This window comes from Curcuma longa, chromosome 11, assembly GCF_044706935.1.
Source record: "Curcuma longa cultivar G26 ecotype Majalengka, Jawa Barat chromosome 11, ITB_CL_G26_1.1, whole genome shotgun sequence".
Taxonomy (NCBI): domain Eukaryota; kingdom Viridiplantae; phylum Streptophyta; class Magnoliopsida; order Zingiberales; family Zingiberaceae; genus Curcuma; species Curcuma longa.
This window is the reverse complement of record NC_133871.1, coordinates 29,679,064-29,692,732: the sequence shown is the minus strand read 5'-3', so window position 1 is coordinate 29,692,732 and position 13,669 is coordinate 29,679,064. Positions and strand designations below refer to the sequence as shown.

The window sequence follows — 13,669 nt, the reverse complement described above, 5'->3', positions numbered from 1 at the left end:
TAGCAGGGCTGCCCATTCAACCAAACAACTGCACGTTAAAAAAATTACCAAAGAACTTACCCGCTCTGTTAAAGGAGCTACTTACGGGACCCAGAGCAAAGCTGGTTCCTGGGTGGACGAAGAATAATAAGAGAGAGAGAGAGAGAGACCGGGCAGGTAGGGTAGCTACGAGATTTGCTACTATATCGAAAAGATCGTCTTTTTTTCGCCCATTTCTACTTCAAGGAAGGTAGGAACGACGGGGAGAGGAAATCAGCGTTGGCGCGGCGATGGGAGTTGTCCTCCCACTCCGATTCTTGTTCTTCGTCGTTTTCGTGCCGGTTCTTACCGGTTTCCGTGGCGTCGGTTGCTCCTCGCACTCTCCTTTGACACCAATCCCTTTTGATCTCTACCACTCGAGGTGCGGCAAGTTATTTCGATGTTTCTCTCGTTCCAAGTTTTTTTTTTTGAGGGTTTGAAAAATTTCATCTTGTGATTGTGCTCTGTTTTGACGCTAATAACAGACGGGTTTGATGCGTGGTACCGAAAAATTTCCGGATTTTGTCAGCATGCTGCTAAAGCTAAACAAAATTTGTGGTTTCTTTGAGAATTCGGTGCTTTTGTTGGCTTGTTCTAGGATTTGCTTCGTCCGTAGAGGCATGTTCTTCTTTGGACAATCGATAATTTTGATGAATGTTGTGCTATTCATGTTTCCATTTCGAGGCAGCATCTTATTCCTCTGTGATACTCTTATATTTCGATAATTTATATTAATATTTCTCTAGTTTCCTTACCAAAATTTTGTCTTGTGATACTCTTCAGTGATGCTTTATTGAAAGAAATTAAGTCGATGGTAGTTCGACATCCAGATACTTTGACTGTAAGTGGCTCAGCTTATTGTCCTTTATCAAGCACTTAATTTCTTGATGATTTCTGAGTCGAGTAAAATCATGGTATAAGATGGAAACTATAAAAGCGGGCAATAAGGGCTATGCTGCAGAGGTATTGGTTGTCACGTACAATCGACAGACAGAGGATGTAGATGACCAATCAAAGTTTAGGATACTTCTGGTAAGTAGTATGAATTTACTTCTGGCAGATATTTACATGGTGAAGTAATAATAGCATCAAGTTGTGCTAAATAAGAGGTGCTAAACTTGGATATCCAAAGTAATTATGTTACTTTGCATCTAGCTCATTTTCACAGTGAAGAGTTTATCTAAAATTAAAATGTTCTAAAAGTGAACTTAAAGCCATTCTAGTTGTATGATATCCTTAGCATGATATTTAATGCAATTTTGTCAGATTTTAATGGTTCATATTTGTGACAGAACATTCCTTGTATTCCAGAGCTTTGGACAGCATGGGAGAGAACTTGTTACCTCTGAGGTAGCTTTGCAACTACTTTCTGTTTTAGCCAAAGAACGTAATATGCAAAGTGTGGATCTTATGCCCCTCCATAAACTGCTGGATAACCTCGTCATAAAGGTAACATAAAACAAGAACTTGAAAGCAAACCTTTTGACAGATCATACAAATACTAAATCCTGAAATCACCTGTCATTTGTTAGTGTTTACACTTTATCTTAGAAAAATTGTTTTTGGAGGCCATATCTTTGTAATTTCATGACATACCAGAACTCCGAACTGGATGATACTTATTAGTCACCTGAAATATATTTCTTTTGTTGTATAACTCTATTATCTCTATGAAATACTGCACTTATTTGTCAAAGAAATTTTATTTCATAGTGATATATATTTATAGTATGATCCAACATCTATCTTATTTTGCACTCAACAATTTATGACAAGGCAGGTTATTTGTTTTATTGTTCTATTAAGTCAATGTCTATATCTAAGACAAGACCAAGAAGATTTTTTTTTCAGAAAGTACCATAATGATCTTCTGGGTGAAGTCAAGCTATTTTGAATATACTCATGGAAGAAATATATAATAGGCATATGACATCTGGTCTTCTAGAGAGTATACACATGATCAACGAGGGTGACTGTGTCTGACTCAATGCACAAGTGTTGGGTGCCTTACACAGGTATGGTTGAAGTATCAAAACTATAGTTAAGGTTCAACCTACCAGTCAGTTGATATCAAATCAGCTTGCTTTCTTCCTGGCATGATTTCTATGCAGAAAACTATCTCAAAGTGTTTAATATGAAGTTAATTGTAGTGGGTCACAAAGCCATATTAAGCGTTGATAATTATTCCACTACTTGGGATGTGTTTAAAATGAGGTGTCATACATAATCCTCTGGAATTTCATTACAGAGAGCTAAAATGAGAAATAAAGAATAATATAATGAAATCTAACATATTTTGTTCACCCATAAGAACTCTTTAACCAAGAAGTAAAATAACTTAAACCAAGCCGACTTAAATTTGGGAGTTATTAGTGCTGTTATGACAAAGAGTTTGCAGTAAATTGGTGTTTGCCAACCATAGTTTTCTAAATCTTTTAATTCCTATATTTAAAGATATGAGCTGCATTTTGGTAAGCAGCTGATTCCTAATTGTTAGACTCCACTGTTTTTTTTTTGGTTTATGGGAATTTGAGCTTTTGATCAAATAATAAGGTTCTGAAGCTTAATTTATTTCATATGTGATGCATCGATAGTTTCTACACTGACACTTTCCAACTCTTTTTTAGAGTGACTGACAATTATGTAGCTTTATCTTATTTGCAAAACATAAAAAGACAAATGAATGCTTCTAAAGAGCTAGATATTGAGATAATTTTTTATCTTTGAATTTTTAAGATGGTGCCTATGGAAAATTTGAATGGCCGCAAGCTTGTTGAAGCAGCAGACCTCTGTGAGAGGAGAAATGGTATGCATAGTAAAGAATTATCATATGAAGTATACTTATCTTTCTATGGATTGTAAGTGCCTTTATCTGCAGGAAGAGGAGTTGATTTGAACAGAAATTGGGGCGTGGACTGGGGCAAGAAGGAGAAGGTTAACTTTTCTTTTTTGAGAGATGGTGCTAAACTCCTGACTATAAATTGGATATTTTGATCATTTTCTGTAAAAAAAAAAGATTTATATATACAATTTAAATTTATGTGATTACTAATTTAGAGTTTTAGACATTATTTTATCAATTTGGATAATTGGAAGAAAATTATAGTATCCTTTTCCTGAATTAATATAATATTTAAACTCAAACGACATTATTTAATTATCTTGCTGCTACTAGGACCTTTTTTTTTGGTGCTTCTTTAGGAACCAAGAATGCACATAATGTTCAGTGTGTTTATAGATGCTTTTCTTCCTGTGATTTTTGTTTTTGAATTTTACAGGATTATGATCCATATGAAGAAAATCCTGGAACAGCTCCATTCAGTGAGCCCGAGGCTCAAATAATGCGGCAGCTTGCAAAGTCCTTTGAACCTCATATTTGGGCTAATGTTCACTCAGGAATGGAGGTAGGGTATGCATTTTATTTTTCCTCTCATCCTCTTTTGAGACTATGAATGTATGCAAGACTCAAGCTGCATAGTTAAGATCAAGCTTGGTAAAGATTTTAATTTGTCGTGCAGTAAGATAGATTTCTTAAAATTGAAGCAAAGTGACTTCAAATCAATGGTTGTTAAGTCTATTTAACACTGTCACTTAGAAGGGAATTAAGAGGGAAATCTGTTCAAAATATATTAAGAATATTGTGGTGACATTTCTTTCGCCAAACATCTGAGCAGAAACTCTTAGAAATTGGGTGAGACAGAGATAACCTAAACCCAAGGAGTCATTCTTTTTATTCAATTTTCCATAAATTCTTTGGTTATGTAAAATCTCATGATGGAGTGTGCAGACCAACAATAGAACGTGGATAATTCATCATCTTGTTCTGATCTCTTCTCTCTGTTGATTTAAGAAGCTTGAATGCTGATATAAACAACAGGAACACATGACATCGAAATTTTATGAAATAGATTTTATTGTAACATGCATGGGTATTGCCTGATGAAAATATTGTTTTGTATATTATTTTTGTATCAACTAACAAGCATTTCCATTTGTCATGCTGAGTTTACTTAGTTTAAAAGATAGGAAAAGGAGGAAAAGGCAGAGGGAAAATTTTTACAAAATTACACATGGAAAGATGAATTATGTACATTTTGTGTTAAATTCCTGCCTGTTCTCCCTCTTATCTTTCTGCCCAAGTAAACCTAGCCTTAGGATATTAGTGAATGTGTTTGTAAATGTCCTCAAATTTAGTTAAAACATAAATGTATCTGGGAAGATAATTATATTTCAGAATATAATAATCCTAACCTATATACCTATATTATTTGCAGAGTTATACAATGATAGACTGTTAGTCGCATCCATAACCACTGTAAGTTTCCATATCTTAGTCTGTTTGTCCATCAGCAGGACAAAGAGCCTAGAGAAACGAAAACTGTCTCCATAATCAATATCATAGAATAGCTGATTTGTCAAAACTATTTAAATATTTAAACTTACAAACTATTTAACATGAGAAATGGCTAACAGGATGACTGCATAGAGTAGCTCCCATGTTATATCAATATGGTCGTAATTCAAATAATCGTTTCCCTGTTGAATCTTTTACTAGACTATAGAGTACCTTTTGAAATAGCAGACTTTATTGGTGGCTTGAGGTATCAAACAATCTCAACTAAGAGGAATCATGCCTCTTACCTCTGTTCTGTATTCTCATTAATTATTGTTTGCAGGCCCTGTTCATGCCATATGATCATAAGAACAAGACGCCAGATGGATCCATGTCAAATTTGATGGACTTGATATTGAGGGAAGTGAACCATCTTCACTTTGAAGACAAATGCTTAGTTGGGTCTGGTGGAGGTTTGGTTGGGTTAGTTCTATAAGAAAACATTTGAAATTTTTGATGAATTCAACAAGCATGCTGTATATAATGCAACATACTTATGTCAGGTACCTTGCTCATGGAACCACAACTGATTATATGTATGATGTCGTCAAAGTGCCATTGTCTTTCACTTTTGAGGTTAATTGATTACTCTCTTTCATCATATCATCTACTTTGGCATCTGCTAATGGAGGATTAACTTTGCCTTCTTCACTACAGATTTATGGTGATTCAGAAGCTTCCTTGAAAGACTGTTTCAAAATGTTCAATCCAGTAGATAAACTTGTATTCAATGTATGCTATTTAAGTAACATGCTTGACTACCCTTCTTCACACGCATGATACTCAAAAGCTTACAATGCCTTTTTTCCCCCAGAAAACTGTCGATAACTGGACTGTGGCATTCCTAACACTTTTCAAGCTAGGATTTTTGCAGCTCCGCGACAACCATTTTGCTCCATCTGCTGACTTAAGAAAATGGGTTCCGTTTGGAGGTAGAGTTACTGACGGAAGCCATTTAAAGAGATCAAGGACAAGATGGATGGACTCGAACTTGGCATGCAAGACATGCGCACTTATTTCCGGCTCTTCTTGTTATCATCTGTGCTTTTATTGTTCATGTTCTGCTCAAGAATTACAAAGAGCAAATATAGACAAATAAATTGACACTGTAATTTATCAAAGTTGTAATTTCTATCTTCCTTCTGAGCCATGCTCAATCAGTTTTTCTGGCACTACCAACAGCTCCAGTGCCAGTATCTTTAGGTATGCACACTTTTAGCTACTTTTCTATTGCCTAAACTAAAACGCTCATGATTCAGTCTCTTATTCATTATTCATGTTATTCACAGGTTTAGTTTATAATGGTTAAGAGTCTCCCTCCACTGGTGCTGTTCTTGTAGAATTTGGAGCATGGAAGTGACTAAGCTTCAAAGGCACTGGAACAGGCTGAAGAACTTGATCGACTATTGCGATTTGGTAGTTTTGATATCAAATGAGTACCTTTGTAACAGGTCAATCCTCAGAATAAGATTCTTGCTAATATTGTAGCCCATATTTTCTTTCTTTTTTTCCTCCCTGTAGAAATGTTATACTCGGCATTGTGATATTATTTCTATAAATTGAAGATATTCTTGAAAATGTCTGTGAAATTGAGCTCGTCTAACTAAAATCCATTTTGAAAATTGTGTGGAAAATTGTATCTTGTTTAAAAACACAAGACTGCTCTTTCTGGAATTCTAGACATGTTACAAAGATTAGTATTATTTATTAATGTGAAGAACTCTAGGCATAGTATAAACAAAAATTACACCGTAATTAGTATGCAAATTTACGATTTATATTTGAAGTTTACAAATTTGAGAGGAAAACTTTCCTATAAAACATTTACAAATTGCATGTGTCATAAATTTTAACACGAAGTAGATAATGCACAAAATCAAAATATCTTAACTCAAGTTACATCACAAAATAATTCAACTTAACTCGAAGAATCAAAATAATTGAAAGGTGAAGCCCTCCCTCTTAGATAATAAAGTTCCACTATAATTTGTCTCTGAAATTTGCTGCTCCTTGTATGATTGGAACTAAAATGCTTCCACTTGACTACTCGAGCATCCAACTCAATCGAACCTGTACAATTAATCAACGAACTTGAATTGGAAGAGGTTAAGCTGCACATTGGCAGAGACAATTCAGCAAAGAAACAGGAAAAGAATAGATGGATTTGTTATGAAATTCTAGCCACAGCAGTTTCACCAACAATTAAAAACGACTTCATTGAGGTTTCTGTCACTTGTTAATGCATAGATAATGAGGGATCCAACAACTACCATATACTGCTGCACTAGATCAGTTTAAGCAGCTACTGATTAACTAAATGTTTAAGTATTTGCAACTATATGACTTTTTGAGTGTTTAAATGCTCGCTATTTCCATTCATATGTAACGTATCCCCCCTCCTTTAGGTGAATAAATACACTGGATCTCTTTAGAAAAAACAAAGATGTGTTGATCATATTGGACATCAACAAATTTATGAAACTCTTGCCATGAGGATAAAGGAAACAGCAAAACTAGTCGATAGGCCATGATATGTATCCATTAAAGATGGATCAACTATGTGAAGCTACAGAGTATAATCGATGAAGTGATACATACTTGGAATTGAAATCGTCCCCAGAGTGGATTTTGACAAGGCTGTAGGAGTACCAGAGTTGATGAGGCAGACTCTTGCGGCAAAAACAAATGACCCTATAATTTTTAAAGAATTCAAAGGCTCAATTTAGCTATTGACTAATGCAAGTTGGACATACAAACTCATATAATCCTGCAATGGCTGGACAAATGACAATGGTGTGTGTAAGAAGTATAACTATTCAATTTGATGAAAATGCATAGAAGCTCATAAGTGTAGCATTGCAGTTTATTTAAATACATAATTGCATTGTAAAGAGAACTACAAGATGGACAACCTACATTGCACAACATTTCTCTAATGGATAAGATGTGGCTTTAAATGAATTTGCTACCATTCTAATGTTCTTAACAATGACACTCAAAAATCATGACACTCAATTCATAAATTTTACAAGTGTTAGCAGAATCATATCAGTATATCCTATGTATGCATACCAATCTGATACAAGAGATTCCTTTTCACAAAAGGGTAAATTTGTGCGAGTATTAGTAGACCTACGAGTTGAAGTTGCAGATGAAGTTTTGGACACCAAAAGGGTCCAGCAGATAGTACAGTTTTGTACCAAATGGTGAGATTATGCAAGTTACGGATCAAAGGAAAAATGATTAAAAAAAGAACAGCAACAATCTGGGCATATCATATGTTGCATGAAAGGAATGAGAAGATATTCTTATTAATCTCATTCTTTTAAAAACCTAAAGCCTGTTCATGAAGGTTTCAATCTTAAATTCACAGATTACGAAATCATGAAACTGTGCCAGCTACAACCTGCCCAGAAAAACATTAAGTTGACTTGATTTTTACGTTGGATCAAGATGTGAATAAGATATTCGCACTCGCAACACCGTCAAGGTATAATTCATGAGCATCAACTCATTTCAATAAAATAAACCTACTTAAATAGTTTAGGCTTAGCTCCTCCATTCAGTACATAAATTTTCTCATTGAAATATAGGAATGCTAATTATACTTGAAGCCACCATGTTCTATCTTTAGTGGATTTCTTTCAACATGCAACTCTTTTATGCTGCCATCAAGATAATAATTAGGGGATTTCAGCAACTAAGCTGTTTGTCAAAGAAATTTTAAAATAATTAAGTCATGCACAAGCATCCATTATACGAATGGATATATATCAATGAACATTTGCTTGCATTTGATTTTTACAGTCAAAAACAAATGGATGAAAAATCATATTTTGGTATATTATATAAAGTTTGACTCTATATTTGTGCATATCAGATTCCATAGAAAAGAGCATTATCAATATCTTCTCAGACTCACCAGTTCAGATGCTTTTGATTCACCAGATACAATTCTTGAAGAATGTTAAATCTCTGTCATGAGAAATGGCTCCATTTCATCACTTTGCACAGTACCCACTTGCATAATTTGAACCCAATCCTTCCATTGCTCTTCTGTCTCATGCAATGTTTCTTTTACTGGAAGACAACTTCGCAAAAGGAAGCTAAAACCTATCATTGAATCAAATGACACCATTCCGGAAGAACTAAAGCACTAGAATCTCTATAACAAGTAACATAAACATTACTGGCTTGCAAATTTAACCCCTTGAATTTTCCGGAGTACATCGACAGAGGGAAAAATGATTTTAAAAAACGCGATTTTAGGGTTCGCTGAATTAAAGGCATACACATGGGGTGGAATCGAAGCAAGAAGAAAAACACAAAAAGATTCAAGATTGGAGTTTGCAATTCATGAAACGACCGTGACAAAGAAGCAAACCAAGTCACAAATCAAGGATCGACCGTTCCAAACCCTGATTAACACTCGCAGGAGGAAAACCCCAAAGAATTCAGGAGAAAAACAGATCTGATAAAACTCCAAAGAAGGAAAAAAAAAAGCAAAAAGGGAACGTACCTACAAGAAATCCAATCCGCCATGCGAGATCGCTGGTGGAGAAAAAAATTTGGACCATTTCTCGATTTATGCGTGTCATCCTTGCGCAGGGGCCATGCTAATCTTCTCTGTATCGTTCCAATTTTATCGGATGTCTCCGAAGAGACAAGCAACGGTGATCGAGAGAACAATATCCAGGGTAACAAGCTTCAGAAAACTAACGATGTGGGACTAAAATCTAAATGACATCTAATGGGCTGGGCTGCCAAAATAGCGTATTTGGGCTACCCGAAAGAAACCATACTTGAATTTAACAAATTGATAAAATCCATAAATACCTGATAATATTAATATGACAATATCTGCAGTATTTAATCACTCTCAAATCTAATTCACGTACGCCATGGCAATGCACTTCAATTTGACTTGAATAAATCTAAAATATATCTACAATAATCAACAATAAGTCATAAATTATAATACACGATACCCAATAATAAATGTTAAATTATAATAATCATATAGATATTATCTTCCCCAGTATGTCCTCACCATCCATTCTAGTCATTAATATAAATAATAAACAAACAAAAAAATCTAGTTTTTTACTGGGGAAGAATGGAATCAGTTTACGATGCCAACCACGGGAGGGCTTATGTGTTCTTGGTATATATTAAAGTTTTTTTTTACTATTTTATAAATATTTATGCAACAAAGTATTCAATTAATTCGAGAAATTAACTTAAATTGTCTGATTTAACTCTACATTGCTTATTAATATATGCGTGTGTTTAACTATAATTCGTCCATCGTAATTTTCTATTTATATATTAATATTTTATTTATTTATTTATTTATTTAATGTATATAGACCATCGTTTCATCGTCGCGGTTTCAAACTCCCGCGAAACGCTGACCCGGGAAACACATGAAGCAAGGCCGCGGCTTTCGCCACCACCTCGCCGCCGCCTTCACTGGCTTCGTCGACCTGCGCTCTGTCCTCGCCCTCCTGCCCCCTTGCGTCCTCTTCCTCACCTTCCTCACCCTCTCCTCCTCTTCCTCCGATTCGCCACTCGCCGGAATCCTCCGCCCCTCTTCTTCCGATGGTCTCCCCGCCGCCGGGATCACGAACGGGAGCCGCATCGCGATCTGCCTAGTGGGCGGTTCTCGGCGGTTCGAGCTCACGGGGCCGTCGTTGGTGCGGCACCTGCTGGGGGAGTACCGGGAGGCGGATGTCTTCCTCCACAGCCCGCTGGATGGGGACGCGTACAAGCTGTCGCTGCTCAAGGAAGTCGCCCCGAGGATCTCCGCCGCCCGGATCTTCTCCCCGTGGGCGCTGCCGGTCACCGCGGCGCACAAGCTGGTGCTCACCGCCACCGGCTCGCCCAATGGAATTCAGGTCACTTTTGCTAGTTTGTTGGGTGCATGGATTTTTTTTCCCTTCCATTTTTACATTCTCAATTAAAAAAATAAAAATAGAAAATAATGAATTACCAAAATACATTTTTTTCTCTTTTTATTTATTTATTTATATTGCCAAATTGATAATTAAGTATTTATTACCAAGTAAATTTTGGTATGAACGATTTTGATATTCTGCGCGACTGCCTCGTGCGCGCCTATGCACGACTCGAGATCCACGTTCCATCACGCGATCGTAAGCCAGATTTGACCGTCCAAATGTGAAAATGTATAGTGTTCCACCCGCCCAACGCCGCCGTTTCCGACCGCCCTCGCCTCGCCGTCCGATCACCGCCGACCGCCAGACGGGGCCCAATCAATGCGCCACTCATCTGTACGTTGACCGGCGTCGGATTCCGGCAGGGTTGTGATCGGAATCCGACGCAATTTGGCCGGACACGGTCGGCAGTGGCACGCGGCGTTTCCGGCCAAATCGCGGTCGGAGACCTGCCGGGGAAGGATCGACGTGCGACGGCGGTCCTTCCCCGGCTGATCTCCGATTGTGATTTGGCCGGAATCCGATCGCGATTTGATTGGAAACGCCGCGTGCCACTGCGGCTGCGTTCCAGCCAAATTGCGTCAGATTTCAATCACAATCCGGCCGAAATCCGATACCGACCGACACGCCGACGAGTGATGCGTCGATCGGGCTCGGTTCGGCGGCCGACAATGACTAGATGGCACGGTGAGGACAGCTAGAAGCGACGGGGGTTGGTTGTATTGCGCACGAAGTCGCACAGAATATCAATTCTCTTGGTATGAATACACAAAAATAGTATTAACCCCAATGCAACCAAATTAGTCTACCTTTCTAATTTTGATTAGTAATTGTTTAGTTGGGGTTTTTAAAAGTATGAATTTCTATAAGACTTCAAGATTAGCACAACTAAACTCGTCATATTAATGCATAAAACATCTGGTAAGTTGTTTAGGCATTATGTTTTAATGATTAATTATCTAATCAGTGATTAAATCCATTAATGATATGGAGGGTCTCTTGCAATACTTCAACCTGGTGGAGGGCTGCCTGCGGATGATCAAAAAGCACGAATCTCGACGCAACTTCACCTACGGCTGGATCATCCGCACGCGCCTCGACGGTTACTGGTCGGCCACGCTGGGTCCGGAGGCCTTCCGCCGCGGGGTCTACGTGGTCCCCGCTGGGTCTCGCTACGGCGGCCTCAACGACCGCCTCGGCGTCGGCGACCGCGCCACCTCGGAGGTCGCCCTCTCCCGCCTCTCCCTCCTGCCGCGCCTCGACCGCGCCGGACTCCGGCTGCTCAACTCCGAATCCGCCTTCCGCGCGCAGCTGGCGCGGTCGCGGGTGGCGTGGCGCGAGGTCCGCGCGCCCTTCTGCGTGGTGAGCGACCGCCGGTACAGATTCCCGCCGGTGGCGAACGGGGTACCGGTGGCGGCGATGGGGAGCCCCGGGCCGCTGAGCGGGGCCAAGTGCCGGCCCTGCCAACCGGCATGCGCCGGGAGCTGCGCCGCGAAGGTGGCGAAGGGGCTCGACCCGAGGTGGAGCTGGACGGAGTGGCGCAACGACAGCTTGCGGCTGTGCGACGCCAGCCACGGATGGGCGGAGGGGTGGGAGCGCGTCTTCGACCGGGTGGCGGGGGCTGAAGCCGCGGCGAAGAGGAGGAAGATGGCGAGATTGGACGTAGCAACCTGCGCCGAAGATTTTAAGGTGATGAGGGAGAAGGCGGCGAGGTGGGAGTCGCCGCCGGCCAAGGAGATATGCCGACTGGGGCTTCTGCGGCGACCTGCAAACTCAACCACAAAGTTTGCATAATTTTGATATTCTGCGCGACTGGCTTGTGCGTGACTCGCGATCCAGTCCATCACACGATTGTGAGCCAGATCTGATCGTCCACCGTCCGATCCCCGCCGCATCTGGCCGCCCTCGTCTCACCGTCCGATCACCACTGGTCGCTGGACCGGACCCGATTGACGCACCACTCGCCGGCTGACGTCGGATTCCGACTGGATTGTGGTCGGAATCTGGCGCAATTTGGCCAGAACGCCGCACGACGGTCCTTCCCAGGCCGATCTCCGACCGCGATTTGACCAGAATCCGACCGCGACTTGACCGGAAATGCCACATGCCATTACCGGCCGCGTTCTGGCCAAATTGCGTCGAATTCCGGCCGGAATCCGATGTCGGCCGATACGCCGGCGAATGGCGGGTTTGATCGGGCCCAATCCGACGGCCGGTGGTGATCGGACGGCGCGGCGAGGACGATTGGAAGCGGCGGGGGTCGGCTATGTCGCGCAGCGTGGATCGCGTAGAATATCAATTCTCGTCGATTGATAGTGCAAATACAAAATACGCTATTGCCAACAGATTGATAACAATAAAATCATTCTACTTCAAACAGTTAATGATCGTGCAAACATACAGAATGAAGAGATCATCTTTCGCATAACATCTTGCATCCAGAAGAGCTTGATCAATCTTACAGAACTTGTCCCACAGGCAAATTTGGCAAATCGCACTCGCAGACAAAGATCCTTAGCATTGGGTTTTAGACTTTTTGGCTGGAACATCAAGTTCTTGGCTTTCGTCCGAAGAGGAGCCTTCTACGACTTCGTCAGGGACATCGGTAGGTGCATTGTGCTTTGTGATGTATTCTTTCAGTATAGTCATTGCCTGCTCTTTCATTGAAGCAAGCTGTTGCGAGAGAATGCCGGAATCTGAACAAATGGAGAACTTCTCTGAACCAAGAGACAGGGTAGCTTTCACTTTGGGTTTAGAATCCGAAACTTCACCAAGTTCACCGTCCATCGCTGAAAGATCTGCTTACAACATCACAAAATACATTTAGATTTGCGTGTAATATCAAGGCTAATGACACCACATATCTGTGTCAATGACTTTCTAAAACTTAGGAGGTTTTATAGAACACATAACATATTTTAGCAGATATTTAAGTACAGTTATAGTAAAATAGACACAGCATGAAGAACAAAATTCTAGAGAGCAGCTAGGAAATGTGAGACACAGCAAATAATGCTGAAATCCAGTATCGCATGGATTTGCACAGACTTAACATGATCATGAAGAAGAAGAAACTAAACAAATCCAGATATAACAATCCAACAGACAGCTACAAAATTCAATTACAGCAGATGAAAAGTTTCTACAAAATTCAATTACAGCAGATGAAAAGTTTCTAAACAGTAGAATAGCCAATTAACACTGACCATAGAACCACCATAATTTTTAATTTAATTCTCCAGACTATGCTCTTAAATCTACTTTCTATCTATTATTTAGAACTGAAAATTTAATTCAAGTA

The 13,669-nt window shown here is 39.7% G+C and overlaps 2 protein-coding genes, 1 long non-coding RNA gene and 1 other non-coding gene across 8 annotated transcripts; 2 read left to right on the top strand and 2 right to left on the bottom strand.

Annotated features, from left to right (window-relative positions):
• The first annotated feature begins 241 nt into the window (after nt 1-241).
• On the top strand, nt 242-5,983 carry LOC141841479 (uncharacterized). Its single transcript, XM_074729653.1, is given in 13 exon segments — nt 242-400; nt 802-859; nt 940-1,050; nt 1,330-1,467; nt 2,755-2,824; nt 2,897-2,952; nt 3,297-3,422; nt 4,695-4,834; nt 4,915-4,987; nt 5,069-5,143; nt 5,226-5,352; nt 5,355-5,614; nt 5,701-5,983. Coding segments are annotated over 12 exon segments (1,266 nt in total). The 5' UTR covers nt 242-269; the 3' UTR covers nt 5,516-5,614; nt 5,701-5,983.
• Nucleotides 5,984-6,217: 234 nt separating this feature from the next.
• LOC141841662 (uncharacterized) lies at nt 6,218-9,070 on the bottom strand. 5 transcript variants are annotated; one of them, XR_012602818.1, is made up of 4 exons: nt 8,931-9,070; nt 8,334-8,524; nt 7,010-7,102; nt 6,218-6,481 (listed from the first exon to the last, which is right to left on the bottom strand). It is a non-coding gene; the product is annotated as an uncharacterized LOC141841662 (long non-coding RNA). The 5 variants fall into 5 exon arrangements; XR_012602817.1 differs by having other exon boundaries at nt 8,334-8,502; XR_012602820.1 differs by having other exon boundaries at nt 8,334-8,491.
• Nucleotides 8,974-9,076, bottom strand: LOC141842469 (U6 spliceosomal RNA). Its single transcript, XR_012602907.1, has one exon. It is a non-coding gene; the product is annotated as a U6 spliceosomal RNA (small nuclear RNA).
• A 761-nt stretch (nt 9,077-9,837) lies between these two features.
• On the top strand, nt 9,838-12,162 carry LOC141837541 (uncharacterized). The gene is made up of 2 exons (XM_074724918.1): nt 9,838-10,308; nt 11,362-12,162. Exons 1-2 carry the CDS (start codon nt 9,838-9,840, stop codon nt 12,160-12,162), a joined length of 1,272 nt encoding a protein of 423 aa, XP_074581019.1.
• The last annotated feature ends 1,507 nt before the right edge of the window (nt 12,163-13,669 follow it).